Source organism: Trachypithecus francoisi, unplaced genomic scaffold (genome assembly GCF_009764315.1).
Source record: "Trachypithecus francoisi isolate TF-2019V2 unplaced genomic scaffold, Tfra_2.0 Lachesis_group8, whole genome shotgun sequence".
NCBI classification, from domain to species: Eukaryota; Metazoa; Chordata; class Mammalia; order Primates; family Cercopithecidae; genus Trachypithecus; species Trachypithecus francoisi.
Window position 1 is genome coordinate 3,161,858 of NW_022681473.1, and position 16,585 is coordinate 3,178,442.

A 16,585-nucleotide genomic window follows, 5' to 3' on the forward strand; every position below is an offset into this window, starting at 1 on the left:
TTTGAGACAGAGTCTCGCTCTGTCGCCCAAGTTGGAGTGCAGTGGCGCCATCTCGGCTCACTGCCAGCTCCGCCTCCCGGGTTCATGCCATTCTTCTGCCTCCACCTCCCGAGTAGCTGGGACTACAGGCGCCCGCCACCATGGCTGGCTAATTTTTTGTATTTTTGGTAGAGACAGGGGTTTCACCGTGTTAGCCAGGATGGTCTCGATCTCCTGACCTCGTGATCCGCCCGCCTCGGCCTCCCAAAGTGCTGGGATTACAGGCGTGAGCCACCACACCCGGCCCGTTTGTTTATTTTCTAAATGGCATCTAGAGACCTTCCAGCTCTCAGAACCCAATCCCGCCCTGGAAAAAATACTCGTTTCTTTGTTAACATTTTAAATACTAGAAAATGATGGACAAGAGTTGTGACGGGAACTGTTACAACACAATTTTATAACAGATCAAATTCTTCCGCATCGGCAAAAGCAATGCAAAACCAAACCAAACGCCAATCTCCTCAGCGACACCAGAGCTCAGAATACACACCAGCTATTCACCCCTCCTGAAAAATCAGTCCCTTACAAAGGCACCAGAGGCACCAGAAAAGCAACGATCAAAACAAGCATGGGGAGGATGAGAATGTTTACACAGTATCAGAGGTTAATTTCAGATTTCTGTAATTAGAACAATAAAATAGGATTTAAAACTAAAAAATCAGTTTTAAAAGAGAACACGTCTGCAGACAGGCAAGGATGCAGAGTGATTAAGATACTCATACCCTTTGGAAGGCCGAGGCAGGCAGATCATGAGGTCAGGACATTGAGACTAACACGGTGAAACCCCGTCTCTCATAAAAATACAAAAAAATTAGCCGGGCATGGTGGTGGACGCCTGTAGTCCCAGCTACTAGGGAGGCGGAGGCAGGAGAATGGCGGGAACCCAGGAGGTGGAGTTGCAGTGAGCCAAGATGGCGCCACTGCACTCCAGCCTGGGCGACAAAGCGAGACTGTCTCAAAAAAAAAAAGACACTCACACCATAGAAAAAAGGGAGGGATAGATGGATGGAAGGAAGGAAATGTGGACAGGTGGCTGGATGGATGGACAAAGGGAGAGATGGGCAGATGGATGGGTAGGTGGACAGATGAAATGGTGAGTGAATATATGGATAGATGAGTGGACAGACGGACAGATGGGTGGATGGACAGACACATGGGTGGATAATGGATAGGTGGGTGGGTAGATGAATGCGTGGATGGACAGGTGGGTGGAGGGATGTGTGGGTACATGGATGGATGGATGAATGCACAGACACACAGATGGGTGAATGAATGGACAGGTGAGTGGGTGGGTGGATGGATGAATAGATGGGTCATAGGTGGGTGGGTGGACAGACAGATGGGTGGGTGGGTGAATGGATGGATGAATGGATGGACAGACAGATGGGTGGATGAATGGACAGGTGAGTGGGTGGGTGGATGGGTGGATGCATAGATGGATAGATGAATGGACAGATGGATGGATGGGTGGATAGATGGATGCATAGACAAACAAATGAATACATGACAAATAGTTTTTGAAATTCCTCAGCTCGGTGGCGGGCGCCTGTAGTCCCAGCTACTCAGGAGGCTGAGGCAGGAGAATGGCGTAAACCCGGGAGGCGGAGCTTGCAGTGAGCTGAGATCCGGCCACTGCACGCCAGCCTGGGCGACAGAGCGAGACTCCGCCTCAAAAAAAAAAAAAAAAAAAAAAAAGAATTCCTCAGCTCCTAAGGAGCAACTAAGAATAGCACAGACAAGCTGAGAGGGGCAGAGGCTCCCCTAAGGGAAGTGGGGAAACCAAGGCTGGAAAAGAATTTCTAGCAGCCTCCACCGCTGGGCTAGAGGGCAGCTTGAATTTTATCCAGAAAACAAGTTTTGTTGAACAAGGAAGCAATATGAGAAGGGGAGTATTTTCAGTCCACATAAAAAATGAACTCTGGTTTGGAGGTAAAAACTAGCTGCAAAGGAATGACTTAAGAGGCAGTGGAATAGCCTAGAAAAAAGAGGGGAGCCTGACCATGGCAGAGGGCAGTGGGAAGATGAATTTGAGGCACAGGAGAGATGAAGAACCACAAGACTGATGAAAGTGGTGAGCACCCAGAGCTACCGGCAGGTACACAATGCTCATCCGCTCTGCCACTCGGGTTGGGTGAAATTCTACAGGAATGATGTCGTTCCAGGTACCAAACCCGCCATGAGAGGCACAGGATGATAGAATCTCACAGCGTGTCACCCTCAGAGTCCTGAGAGGTTCGGGGCCCACCGCCGCGTGCCACTGGACCACACTCACCTCTCATCCACGTTGGCGGATCCCAGCACAAGGAGCCCACCACGGACACCCCGAGACCAGAGACTCAGCTGAGCAAACAGATAGGCGAGGACCATCCGTATTCGAGCCTGGACAACAGAGGAAATAACAGGTTCTCTCGCAAAGGAACACGGGGGAGACGTGCACCCGCAAACTCTTGAAAACAAGAAAATTAAAATAGCTTAGAGGCTCTCTAGTGTTCTGGGAACATCAGAGTTTCAGAGTCCCACGGTGTCCCGAGGCCTTCCTCTCAGGGTTGTCCCACCTCCACAGGGCTCACGCAAGCTCGGTGGGGCTTGTCTTCAAAGATGGGAGCACCCGGAGTCCAGGAGGGCAGAGGGCAGAGGGAGCATCAGTGGCAGCACTGAGCTGTGGGGTCCCTGGGAGAAAGCTTGGCAACTGCATTTCCATCCCTTTACCACTGGCAGGAGGGGAGAGGCCACCACGGCACAGCAGAAAGGGGACAGGGAGAGACAGGACAGATCCCAGCAGCGGGAGCCCTCGGCCTCTCTTCTCCTACACCCATCGTGGAGCACCCAGTCGAGTGCAGTAGCCCAGGAGGCAGTGTCTGGGCTGTTCCCTGAGGATTAAAGAGACACACACTCACACACAGTCACGTGCACTCTCACATCATGCACACCCACCCACCCGCACACTCACAGGCATGCTCATGCACTCACTCATGCAGACTCACTCATGCACACAATTGTGACTCATGTTTGTGCACACTCACTCGCACGTCCACACACACTTGTGCACACTCACAAGCACACCCACATTTGTGCATACTCACATTCACACGCCTGTACTCTCACACACTCATGTAACCTCTCACACTCATGCTCACACCCAGGCTCACACCCTCCTCTTGCACTCACGCTGGTGCACACACTCGCGCATGCACACCCTTACACCCCTGCTCTTGCTCTTACACATCACAGGCTCATGCACCAACACACACAGACACCCTCCTTGTTAACAAGGCTCCATGACTGATGTCTTCAGTGAGGCACACAGGCTGTGACCCCAGCACTAGTTGTCCCTGAGCTCCCTGTGCCATGACCTTCATGGAGATGACGGCCCAGGCCGGGGCACCGGCACATCCTGCAGTGATTGTCCCAGGGCTCCCTGCACCTCCCCAGGGGATGAAGGCCCAGGCGGGTGCATCTGCACATCCTGCACCAGCCATCCCAGGGCTCCCTGCACCTCCCTAGGGGACGCCGGCCCAGGCAGGGGCACCTGCACATTTTGCAGTGATTGTCCCAGGGCTCCCTGCACCCCAACCCGCACCCCCAGGGGACGCCGGCCCAGGTGGGGGCACCTGCACATTTTGCAGCGCCAGGTTTTCTCTGCTGCTTCCTCCATGAGCTGCGAACAGAGGGCTTTTCCCCGTCACCAGGCTGAAGATGCCCATGACGGCCTTCACGGCTGGATCAATGTTGAGACTGATGTGGTGGCTGGAGGGAGAAGGGTAGGTGTTGAAGGCAGCGTGTGCACGTGTGTGCATGTGCAGTGAAGCCCTGATGACCTAAACCTGACCATTGTAACCCGTTTAAAGTGTATGATTTGTTGTGTTTAGCAATCCACAGTGCTGTGCAGCCATCACCACCATCCAGCTCAGAACTTCCCATCACCAGAGAAGGAAACCCCATCCCACTGGCAGTCTGTTCCCACTCCCTCCTCCTCCAGCTCTGACAGCTGTGACACTGACAGATGCAGAGAGTGACAGACGCCCTCTCTCTGTGCCGTGGCCTGTTCTGGACATTGTGTGGACATGGAGTGGAAATGGAATCAAACACCATGTGGCCTGGTGTGGCTGGCTCCACTCCTTTCATCCGCACCACGTCTTCAAGGTTTCTCCTCACTGTGTCACGTGATGGTGCTCCACTCCTTTTCATGGGTGAATAATATTCCACTGTGTGAATGGACCACAGTTTCTTCCTCCGTTCATCTGAAATGGACCTTGAGTTGTCTCCACCTCTTGGCTTCTGCAAATGGTGCTGCTATGGACTTTCCTGAACAAGTATCTGTTTGGGTCCCTGCTTTTGATTCCTCTGAGTACATATCTAGGAGGAGAATTGTTGGGGGGCAGGGGGACAGCTTTTAGCTGAGCTCAACAAACAGGATGGGGAGCTGCTCATTTTCTCCTAAGAGCCACTACGGATGCAACATTCTAGATGGAACCCAGTCTCTCTTCTCTGGAAAGGTGCCCCCGCTCCACTGTCCTCACATAGAGAACTGCCCGTGGAAGAGGCAGTGAGGGCAGGCGGAAGGGACAGGAGGAGGGGTAGGAGCCAGCCCACAGCCAACTCCCAGGACCTGCTGTGCACCCTGGTATGCACATACGACCTGCAGCCTGCACTGGGAATGCAAGGAGTCAGGGGACGGAAGGGTGGAAATCGCAGGCACCATTGGAGACTCGAGTGGGTCAGATAGGGAGGACTCATACACAATCTCCCTGAAATCTGGCTCAAACCAAGAGAAAGTGGAGCCCTGATAAACTCCTAGATGCACATTTAAGCAATTGCTGATGACTGGAGAAACAAACTGGTCTATCCGTAGACAGTGGAATATTATTCACCCACAAAAAGGGACAGAGCACTGACACATTTATCCACATTGTGGATGACATGATGTGGCGTGAATGAAGCCAGTCACCAATGCGCTCACAGGCAGAGCTTCCAGCGGCTCTGAGCTCTGTCAGCCGCCTGCCATGCCCAGCACCAGGGGCCAACTCCACCTTCCAATCTGCTGGGCCAACTCTCTGGCCCGGGTGCACGTCTCCTGGGAGGAGTTCTTGCTGGCCATGTAACAGGTGGTCAGTATGCGTCCACAGAGGTCTCGGGGATCCTGAGGGGTATAGCTGATCTGGTTCACGATGGTGCGGACATCAGCCAGCACTTCCTGGTCTGCAAACCACCAGGACAGAATGGGTAGAAGTCACCTGAGTGTGTGGGGTGTCTACATAGTTCCACCCCAGTCTACAGCTCCCAGGTGCCCGTGCAACTCCACCCCAGTCTACATCTCCCAGGTGCCCATGCAACTCCACCCCAGTCTACACCCCCAGGTGCCCATGCAACTCCACCCCAGTCTACAGCTCCCAGGTGCCCGTGCAACTCCACCCCAGTCTACATCTCCCAGGTGCCCATGCAACTCCACCCCAGTCTACACCCCCAGGTGCCCGTGCAACTCCACCCCGGTCTACACCCCCAGGTGACTGTGTGGCTCCACCATGGTCTACACCCCCAGGTGCCTGTGTGGCTCCACCATGGTCTACACCCCCAGGTGACTGTGTGGCTCCACCATGGTCTACACCCCCAGGTGCCTGTGTAGCTCCACCATGGTCTACACCCCCAGGTGCCTGTGTAGCGCCAGCCCACGCTATGGCCCACAGCCCCATCCGACGGGCATCGTCACCCCTGTTCTGCTGCATATGCTAAGGTGGTGTCCAATACCATATCACACGGGGGAGGATGTGAACCTCCAACGCCTGTGTTCTCTCCACCAGGCCACACCATGCACAGAGTGGGCGGGTACAGCTCTGGAGACTCAGCCACATGGGCCCAAAGCTCCAGGAAGCTGCTGATGGCCTTGCTGCCTTGGCTGCAGGACCGGGATGTGACGCTGTGACATTTGTGCATGGCCGCAAAGCCCCCTTCACCCCGATGTCCATGGCATGGGTGTTTCCTCTGCCCCCTCCAAGGTCCCCAACTCAGGTGGCCCAAGGGCTGGACCCTGGAGCCTCCCTCAAGCCAATAGATGTCACCTACTGCCGCTCCTCACAGACTTGCAGACCTGGCAGCACATGGAGTAGACGAGGCAGGCGGTGGCTGCGCTGTCCACCCCGCCACTCAGGGGCAGCAAAAACCCCGCCTGGAATGGACCAACCAAACACAGTGTGAGTAGAGCCTCGGAGAAGCGGCATGCCCACGGACCAGCCAAGCTCCACCCACAGACCTCAAGGAGGCGTCCACAGAAATGCACATGGGTGTCGGCACTTTCCGTGGGGTCAGGACAAATGCCCACACGTGGCAGGATTAATGGATTTTTCAGAGGGAAAAGAGATGCTTCGCTGTGGGGCGTGTCTGAGGCTGATTCCACTGATGAACTGCAGATACGCGGGGTTACAATGCTGGCAAGATGGTGAGCGTGACCCTGCATGCTGACAGGCTGGGTTCTGCCGAGCCTCCAAAGGTGGAGCCAACCCACCAGCCACTGTGCCCACCTTGCCTCTGGCTAGTGCAGACTAAGCTCACCATGGAGGCAGAGCGATGAAATGCTTTTTGTCGTTTGCATTAAAAAAAAAGAAAAAGAAAAAATCCCTACCCTGCCCCAGAATAAAACCAGACCAACCAGTAGAACAAGCAAAGTGGGCTCACTAGAAACCGGAAGTCTTACCTGTTGGCTTCGTCTTAAAAAATCCCAGAGCCAGCAGGCAGGTCCAAGGCTGCAGGGCAATCAGAACATGGAGCCCGGAGGCGGACGCCCCAGCCCACAGCACCCGACAACCCACCCAAGGAGGCCCCAGGAGGCTGCAGTGCCAGAGTCAACGTTGGGCTCTCAGGATGCCCGTCTCTGCTTCAGGCACCGTGTGAGAAGGGACGCGTGTGATTCCAAAGACAGCCCCGGGACGTGGGTATTATCATCATCCTCATTTTAAAATGGGGACACTGAGCCACAGAAAGGACAGCGCCTTGGGGCCCAAGGTCACAGCACGGGGAAGGAGTAGGACTGGGGGTCACACCCAGGAGGTCTGGCTCCAGCATCCATGCCCTCAACCCAGGGAAGGCACAGCTGCCTCCTGCCAAGTCTCCACCCAGGCAGGTTCTGAAAACCCACTGCGTGACCTCCAGGAGTCCCCACCCCAGAGGTGTGGCCACGTGGACGCCAGGTCCCTCCCAGGGGTCGGGGTCACACACCTTATCTCCTCCTCAGGGCTGTGGTATTTCCACTCGATGGGCTCAGAGACGGGTGCCAGGAGGTCCTCATGGCACGAGAGGGCAAAGTCCACCTTCACTCGAGGGTAGGGGCTCGCCCTGCTGGCCTGGCAATGGAGATTCAGACAGGATGACTTCCAGCTTCATGGAAACCCTCTGGGTCCCCGGGACTGACAGACAAGCAGGACTCCATCAGCCATGTCAAAACCACAGCGAGGTCACCCTCACTGCCATGAGGATGGCGAGGAGCAAAACGACCAATGGCAACAAGTGTTGGTGAGGGGCGAGAAACCGGGGTTCTCATACCCGGCTGCCTGGAACCCACCACGATGCAGCCGTGTGGCAAACACTCTGGCAGCTCCTCAAAAGGATCCTTGTCAAAAGGCTCAACAGAGCCGGGGTGGTGGCTCACACCTGTAATCCCAGCACTTCGGGAGGCTGAGGCAGGTGGATCACCTGAGGCCAGGAGTTTGAGACCAGACAGACCAATATGATGAAACCCCATCTCTACTAAAAATACAAAAATTAGCCAGGCATGGTGGTGGGCACCTGTAATCTCAGCTACTCGGGAGAATGAGGCAGGAGAATCGCTTGAACCTACGAGGCACAGGTTGTGGTGAGCCGGGATGGCACCATTGTACTCCAGCCTGGGCGACAAGGGTGAAACTCCATCTCAAAAAACAACAACAACAACAAAAAAAAACACAAAAAATGGCTAACAGAGTTACCATAAGACCCAGACAATTCCACTCCTGGAATTCCACACCCAAGAGAAATGAAAACACGTGTTCCCTCCAACAAAAGTACATGTATATTTGTAGCAGGATTATTCATGATAGACAGTGGAAACGTTCCTGATGCCCATCAGTGGATGAGTGAATAAACACGTGTCCATCTCCGCTACGGAACACGCTCTGACCATACAAAGGGATGAACTACAGTCACTCCCTGTATCTGTGGGTTCTACACCCGCAGATTCAACCGCAGAGAGAAGATACAGTAATCGAGGGATCTGAAGCCCGTGGATACAGAGGGCCGACTGTCCGTATCAGTGAGCTCTGCAGGGGGCACTGTGGGACACAGGCATCCCTGCAGGGGATCGGTGGAGGCTGAGGCTCCTGATCCAACCCCTGTGGATACCGAGGGGTGGCTGCACCCGACACATAGATAAACCTTGAAAACAGCACAGTAAAGTGTGGGAAGCCATATGCTATGTGATTTCATCCCAATGAAACGTCGAGAATAGGCAAATTCATGAAGACAGAGAGTAGACTTATGGTTGTCAGGGGCAGAGGAGGGGAACGGGGTGGAGTTTCTTTTTGGGGTAATGAAAATGCGCGAAGATTGTGGCTACATAACTCCATGAGAACCTGAGAAAGCACTGAATCAGGTGCTTAAATGGATACACTGGGTGGTATGGTAAATACAACTTAATAAAATTGCTATAAAAAAAAGGCTGGGCGTGGTAGTTCACGCCTGTAATTCCAACACTTGGGGAGGCCAAGGCGAGAGGATTGCTTGAGCCCAGGAGTTCAAGACCATCCTGGGCAACATAGTGAGACCCTGTCTCTACAAAAGAAAAGAAAAAAGTTAAAAATTAGTTGGGCATGGTGGCAGGTGTCTGTTGTCTCCGCTGCTTGGGAGGCTGAGGTGGGAGGATCACTTGAGCCCCAGAGGTCCAGCCTGCGGTGAGCTGTGATGGTACCACTGCACTCAAGCCTGGGAGGCAGAATGAGACCTTGTGTCAATCAATCAACAGCAGAAGAGCCCGCTCTGTTATGAGCATCACACTTCTTTCTGCAAAAATCACTGTCTCACGACAGCTGCACAGCTGGATATCCTATTTGTGATGACATCCTGCAGAAACGCAGAGCTCCAGGCTACCAGCAGCAGGACCTTGGGCTGCAGGAGGGGCGTTACTTGCATCCCAGGGTCTCAGACACAGGCTCGCTTGTGCCTTGGACCTTGCCTCCGACTGCCAAGGTGGGGACCAGCCTTGGCTGCACACTGTGTGCCTGTTCCTACTGCGCTTGCCACCCCCCACCTTGAGGCCTTCCTGGCCTCCAAGGCTGCTTGGGTCTTCCTTGTGTGGCAGCCCCTAGCACACTGACCGTCTCGTCGGCCTCTCTGCCTGCCTGTCCCCAGCTCACCCCAGCTCAGGGCCTGGCTCAAGCAGAGGACGATGGGGAAGAGATGGAAGCAGGTTCCGTCTACAGCACCAGCCCTTTCCACACTTGGGAAGTCTAGAACTTCCCCGTCGGACTTTTGAGGCACTGCACCCTCATGGCCGCCACCAGGCCTGCACGAATGTGGCCACTTTCCACATCTTTGATGAGCATCCCACACAGTTGTCTACTGGAGCACTCACCGCCAGGTTTCTAGATGAAATCTCCGCCCTATAGCTCCGGACGTCCTCCAGATCCAGCGTGGCCGTCAGGACTTCCTGGGGAAGGAAATTTCAAAGAGAACCCGTGATTTCCCGTTTGTTCCACTCCCATGTGTAATTTGGCCGCTGTCAAAGGTGTGTCACACCTTCTAAAGCAGGGGCTGAGACCCCTGGATGGGGGTCTCAGGGATGGGACAGATGACATTGAGGCCAAACCACAGCCCTTCCCCCTCACTGTTGCCACCAGAACCTCCACTGCATTCAGACACTTGCCAGTGACCCACTAATCACAGCACAAGACACCACCCTATAAGACACCCCCCCGTCAGTAGGACACCCCCCAGTCAGTAAGACACCCCCGTCAGTAAGACACCCCCGTCAGTAAGACAGCCCCCCGTCAGTAAGACAGCCCCCTGTCAGTAAGACAGCCCCCTGTCAGTAAGCCTCTGCAGGGGACTTCTGGAATGCCCCTCTCATCAAAAAGACACACAGGGAGCCAGGGCCCCTTTGCTGCCTCTGCATGTGGCTGTGTGAAGATGGGATGGCTAGAGCTGCTGCAAACATCCTGTGCCAAGAGGAGAGGCAACCCGAGACTGAGGCCAACACAGAGGAGGGCAGAGCTGGAGGACAACCTGAGAATGAGGCCAAACACAGAGAAGGGTGGAGCTGGGGGAGGGCAGAGGCAGATCCACAGGCCCGGCATCCACGCCAGGGTCCTGGCCCGGATGTGCTGCCTGTGTCACAGGAGGTGACACTGCCTTGCCTTTGAACCTGGCTATGGTAGGGGTTCTGCCAATTGCAGTGTATGCAGAAATGAGGTTTTAACTCAGGGGTTATTCCTTCATGAAAAAATATCTTTATCAAATTGTGTTCCTGAGTGTTGCCTTGCTAAACACAAGCATGGGACAGCGGGAACAGCACCTGTACCACTGCGGCGGTTCACAGGACGGCCGTGGCCACCTTGCGCGCCCCTCGCTCCTACCGCTGTAACCGGGGGCCAGACCTGGCTGGAGATGTCCATGAAGACAAGGAGACCGATTCACGCATCCTGTGGTTCTCTGGCTGCTTTCCCAAGTGATGGCACTGCGGCCACCAAGCTTCCATGCAGAAAGCCATGGTAAGTGTGAAGCCATAAAACAATGGAGATGGGGGAGGGGAGGATTGTTCCATGAGAAGGTGGCTCCATCCCACTCTCCCCAAGGCTAGGTTAACCGCCTTCCATATTGCAGCCTGACTCCAGGCACACAACAAGCGGAAAGCCCAGGGGATTAGGCCGAAAGCCCAGGGGATTAGGAAGACCCTAAGAAACACGGGCCCGACGAGGGGGATCGGCAGGTCTGTTGCTCGAGCGAGAGGCAGAAGGGGAGACTCTCAAATGATTGCACGCGTCACAAGACTTCTGTTGACGATTCCAGGTGCACCACGGAGGACCTGGCAGAGGGCAGTGTCCTGAGCCTGAGGACAGCACTGCCACTCTCAATGCAGCGGACCTGTGGCTGCAGCCTAGGACGGAGATCTCGGGCAACATCAGGAATTCTAGAGACAACGGCTCCCGGATTCTAGGGCATGAAACAACTGCCTGCCTGGCGCTCACTAAAAATGCAGAGCCCCGAAGACTCCAGTTCGGGGGCTTGATGTGGGGCCAGGAACCTGCGGGGGTCCTGGGGCAGGTGATTCCCAACACACCTGCCAATCAACACGACCGCCAACGTGCCTGTGGCTGTGACATGGGGAGAGGACCACGGTTCCCATCAGCAGGAACTGAATCCTTCTCTTCAGAGCCCTTCCAGCTCTGTCGTGGTTAACGATGAAGAGCAAGGAGGCCTCCAGGGATGCTGTCACGTGGAAAGCAGGGCCTGCAGTTGAGACGGCCACACCCTCGCCTGCCCCCTGTGCAAGAAACCCCTGAAAAGACTGTGGAATTCTTTTTCAGGGTGAAGTTCACTCAGTCCACTTTGAAACTGGTTTGGTTTCGTAACTGCCTCCGTGCTGACCGCGCCTATGCTGTGCAGAAAGCACCAGACAGAATCGTGAGGATGGGAACGCAGGGGCAGCAAAGCAACGAAACCGCTCAGACAGCCTCTCAGAGTCGGTGATGCCAGGACACAGGCTCGCCCTGCTCCTGCAAAGCCAGCTGCAGAACTTGTCTCCTGTGCTACCGCCTGCCTCGCTGAATCCGACGCTTTAATGCCCGTCCCCAACAAGAGCAGAGCGGAACGCCGTCAGGTCCAAAGGCGAGTCCGGCGACGCTGTGTGCGGGAGGGAGCGCTGGGGACCCACGCGGGGCCTGAGCCCGAGAGTGGGGATGCTCCCAGCCATGCCGGCTTGGGGCAGAACTAAAAGTTACTTTTTGTTGTATTTGTGCACTTGGGATTGATTTCCATTTTTGGCAATAACAGCCTGTTTTTTCTCGTTTGCTTCAAAAACCGAAAGGGAGGCCGGGTGCGGTGGCTCACACCTGTAATCCCAGCACTTTGGGAGGCTGAGGTGGGTGGATTGCCTGAGCTCAGGAGTTTGCGACCAGCCTGGGCAACACGGTGAAACCCTGTCTCTACTAAAATACAAAAAATTAGCTGGGCGTGGTGGCAGGCGCCTATAGTCCCAGCTACTCAGGAGGCTGAGGCAGAATTGCTTTAACCCGGGGGGCGGAGGTTGCAGTGAGACAAGATCGTGCCACTGTACTCCAGCCTGGGCGACAGAGCGAGACTCCATCTCAAAAACAAACAAACAAACAAAAAACTGAAAGGAAGAGTGGCCCAAACCTCTCCCAGGACTTTCCATCTGTGGTCCCTTCTCTGTGGAGGAAGCTCGTGCCCATCGCGGTAAGGATCACCTGGGAAGCCTTGCCCCGCGCTCATGCACATCTTCAGATGCATAACGTGCAGAGCTTTCATCAGCTTCCCAAAGGAATCTGGGGCTCCAACAAGGCCCTGAACCGCATTCCAAGCGGCAGCTCAGCTGCTGGTGAGGACTGTGCCAGGCAGGGTTCTTAGCTTTGTTCTCTGTCATCTCCTTCCTCTGAGCACCCACATATCTGTGTCACTTCAGGATAGCAATCGCACTTCCAACCTGTAACTCGCAGCTCCCCCAGGGCTGTCCCTCACGCAGCTGGCCACTGTGTGCTCAGAGAGGCCCACAGAACAAAGCCTCCCTGACCAGAGTGTCCTAGGGTCTCCACTCCTGCTTCCCCGGACTCAGGGACAGCGTGGCGTAAGGCCTTAGATGAGTATATGTGGCCTCAACACCCGGGGAAGAAAGGCAGGGCCTTGAACGGCCTCACGATGAGCTCCCCTGACGGCTCTTCTCCTGAGGATAAGGCCCCCTCACCAAACACGGGATCCCTAGACCTGTCTCGGGGGCCATGGAGTCTGTTCCTTTCCAAGGAGCGGCTCTGGTTCCCTGCCAGCCCTTGGAATTCAAACAAACCAACGCCACCCTCCCGCAGGGGCCAGGCGGCACCTGTCCTCTCGTCACCACAGAGCCTGCCTCCCACAGCGGGGGCCATCCCCTTGGTTCCTGAGTGCACTCCCACCTGGCCCTGCGGGGCACGGAGCCCTCCTCCCGCACTGTGGGTACGCAGGACTCGTAAGCTGCCCACAACCTCAACCAGCCAGTACCATGTGCTGTGTGTCGGGGTTCAGCTGTCCTCAGACCCGAGGGTGGGAGGTCCCCCCTCACCAGCCAGGTAAACCAGAGACCATCAGAGCAGGCGGGACCCCCAGGGGCTTCTCCACAGGGACCCTCACTAAGCACCCGGCTTACAGGGGAGGGCCAGGAGCTCGGCCTCTGCACAGGGAACCCTCCCCCAGTCACATCCAGGCCCGTTCATTACCACGTCATCCAGAGAAAACTGGGATCCTTGAGCGAAGACGCTTCCGTTCATGGCGATCATGGCGCAGCCGTCATAGTAGAGGCGGTCCCCGTCACAGCCCTTCTGGTTGGCTAGCAAGTAAATCCCACCGTTCTGGAAAAGGCAGAGCCCACAGCGGAGTGGTCAGCTGTGGTCCACCGCCCTCGCCTGCCACCTGCCCATGGACAGGAACTTCCACCGAGTCCCGCGAGGGTCATCGCGAGTGGCCCCACGACCGCCGAGGTAACGCGCATGTGTAGGGAAGCACGGACCCACGGAGCTGCGGCGAGCCAGCCTTGCTAGGCGCCAGGCTCTTCGTAAAACATTTGTTTTTGCTTCATAACAACCCTACAAGGCAGACACCTCTCTTAGGCATGATGAGGTTCAGACAAGCCAAAGAAAGCTCCGTGTGATGAAGCCAAGATTCAAACACGGCTCAGCTAAACCCACACCTGAAACGTGAAGAACGAACCAGCACCGCCCGCTGCACATCTCACTGCCCAAGAGCAGAAGCAGCAAATGCATAGGTGTTCCCTATGCCCTGCCATCATGCCAACGAACAAGGAGCATGTCCCGGTTCCTGGTCACGGCAGGGAGGGTGACAGGGTCGGCTTCCTGGGGTAGCTGCGCGGGTGAGATGGGCTGTGCCAGTGAAGCCCCAGGGGGCGGCAGGGCACACTTGTTGAGTCCAGGCCGTAATGACAAGCCCAGAACGTCCATCTTGTGTGGGCCCAGCCCTGCAATGGGCACTGAGGATACAGCAGTGCTTGAGATAACAGCGTCTGCCCCGTGGTGCACGCTCCCTGGCCCAACCCCTACCTTGCTGGTGGCCATAGTCACGAGCTCCACCCTGGTGTTGGCTTTGCGCAGCACGTGGTGACTGCCCGAGGCATTGGTGATGATCTCCACTCCATCCAGGCCCATGTCGATGTGCGGGCTGCGGGCAGAGGCAGGTGAAGAAGAGGCCACCAGACTCCTCCAACCCAGCCTCCCAGGCGGCCCTCACACTTTCCCATGGCAGCTCCCGGCCGACGGTCATGGCCCCAGGAGGTCTGCGGTCCCAGGTCCTCCCAGCTGGCCCATGTGAGGTGGGCAATCAGACAGCACAGGGGCATGGGGCTGACCTGTGGGGTGTCCAGAGCTCCTCACAGATCTCACTTCCAATGCAGGTGTCCCACGTCGCCAGCACCGCATCTCCGAAGGGCGCAGTTTCCTGCCGTTGGAAGAGAAGAGTGCGTAAGATTCATTGGTCACGCCCTGTCTGGGCCACAAACACTACCCAGGGCCACACACATCCTACAGCCACAAGAGCTGGAGTTGGCTCTGGGCTCTCACACATTCCGAAGAGGTGGGTGCCCTGCGGCTGCACATGGGACACTGGGTGGTGCCAGGAAGAGGAGCCTTTAGGAGCCTATGTGTGGAATAAGGGGATGCCTGCACTCTGAGCAGCCAAGGGGCAGAATGTCACGGTCACCGATGGGGTTGCCAATCGGGGCCAGTGGCTTCTGAAGTGACCCTCTTCTGTGATCACACTGAAGCAGCTGCTGCCCTGTGTTGACGGAACCCGGCCCCCACTCCCAGCCACAGGGCAGCAGCTGAGAGGGGACACCGGGTGCCTTCCCTTAGAATTCAAAATTGAGAACAGGGCAGTTTGCTGTCGGTCTAGATAAACACTTAAATGTAGGAACATAGCCCCTGGGGGTGGAGAAGGCTGACTTCTGCCACAAGGAGGACACAAAGAGGAGGAAGCCAGTGTGAGCAGGGAAAGGGAGGAAAGGCAGCCCCAAGGCCAGGAGGAGCCGCCCTGGCTGCTGCCTGGCCCCGCAGCCCCCCTGGCTATAGGAATCTGCCTCCTTTGTCTGTTTCAGACCTGTGCGCACTGTGGTGCCTTCCATTACCTGGATCCCAAAGGGTTCCCGCCGCACCCAGTCCACTGTTGGCTGAGAACAGCGACAACCGACTGAAAAATGGGCTCCACACCCAGGGACTTGCCTGCTTTGTCAGGTCCTGTATCATCCGAGGCAGAAGGTACTCCTCCGTGTGCCTGGAGAGGAAAACACCAAGGATCTGAGGATGAGCATCTCAGGACAAATGAGGAAGGGCAGCTACATTTAAACAAAACTCAAACGGAACCCTCCGAACTGATGAACCGGCAAAGGAACTGCCAAGTGTTCCCCCCAGTGCAATAAACAATCGCGTGAAGGTAAAAAGAAGAGTATGAAGGTGGCTTGAGGAGACTACGTGACATCGTGGTGGGCTGGGCTCTCCGAGCATCGGGCTGTCTCAGTTTCCCCACATGCTCATGTTCATCTTTACGGAGAGATGTGTCACAGGGGATTCGCTGAGAACTGGCCACACTGCCCCATGGAGAAATCCGGGTGGAATTCCTGATTGCTGTTACTGAATCAGAAAAATCATGTGGCATTAACCCGAAACACAATGACAAACCTGTATCATCCTTGGAATAAAATGATGCTCTCAATTCGAGAGATGGGGAGGAGGGTTTAATACCAACTTTAGTGCAAGGTGTCCCAAGAAGCTCCACCAAGAGGTGGAATCTTCAAAATAGACGGTTCACGTATTTGACTTCCAACAGGCTGTTACAAGATGAGCCACTCAGACCTGCAAGGAACTCCGTTTCCTTTTTGCTTTCTTAGAATTCCCAGGAGCCTTCTGGGCATGGTTTTAGTAGCTCTCTTTACTTGAGAAATGTAAAAAGTTGAGAAACTGAGTCAATGATGTCTTTCCCCCTCATTCACGTAGGGAACGGGGACATGAAGATGCCCTACAGAGCTCCAGGCTGCCTTGCCATCCCATATTGAGCACTCAGTTCACCCTCTATAGCCTGTTGATGGTGATGCTGCTGCACCAAAATGCATTTTAAACGCAGGAACCGTCCAAACATCTCTCCCTTCATCTGTACCTTTCCCTCGACTCATGCAAAGACCCCACAGGCACCAGACCAAAGACCCAGCAGGACGGGCACGCACCCAGCCTTGCCCCTCACTGCAGCTGTGCTCCGCAGCCAGCGCACACCTTGAGGATGGCTCTCTGCAGGCAAAGACCAGGCCTTAGTTATGTTT

At 55.5% G+C, this 16,585-nt stretch overlaps 1 protein-coding gene across 5 annotated transcripts in view; it reads right to left on the bottom strand.

Annotated features, from left to right (window-relative positions):
- Window positions 1-16,585, bottom strand: part of NADSYN1 (NAD synthetase 1) — a 45,008-nt gene that overhangs the window by 13,503 nt on the left and 14,920 nt on the right. For all 5 annotated transcript variants that reach the window (XR_004436247.1, XM_033207979.1, XM_033207978.1 and 2 more), the window contains 11 exons: window positions 15,495-15,546; window positions 14,627-14,715; window positions 14,322-14,439; window positions 13,485-13,616; window positions 9,635-9,709; window positions 7,249-7,373; window positions 6,728-6,776; window positions 6,100-6,202; window positions 5,070-5,238; window positions 3,651-3,786; window positions 2,312-2,418 (listed from right to left, as the gene is read on the bottom strand). Coding sequence is in view for 4 of the 5 variants with exons in the window: in XM_033207979.1 (XP_033063870.1) it covers window positions 2,312-2,418; window positions 3,651-3,786; window positions 5,070-5,238; window positions 6,100-6,202; window positions 6,728-6,776; window positions 7,249-7,373; window positions 9,635-9,709; window positions 13,485-13,616; window positions 14,322-14,439; window positions 14,627-14,715; window positions 15,495-15,546 (1,155 nt within the window). In the remaining variant the exon portion in view is untranslated. The remainder of the gene's footprint in view (window positions 1-2,311; window positions 2,419-3,650; window positions 3,787-5,069; window positions 5,239-6,099; window positions 6,203-6,727; window positions 6,777-7,248; window positions 7,374-9,634; window positions 9,710-13,484; window positions 13,617-14,321; window positions 14,440-14,626; window positions 14,716-15,494; window positions 15,547-16,585) is intronic.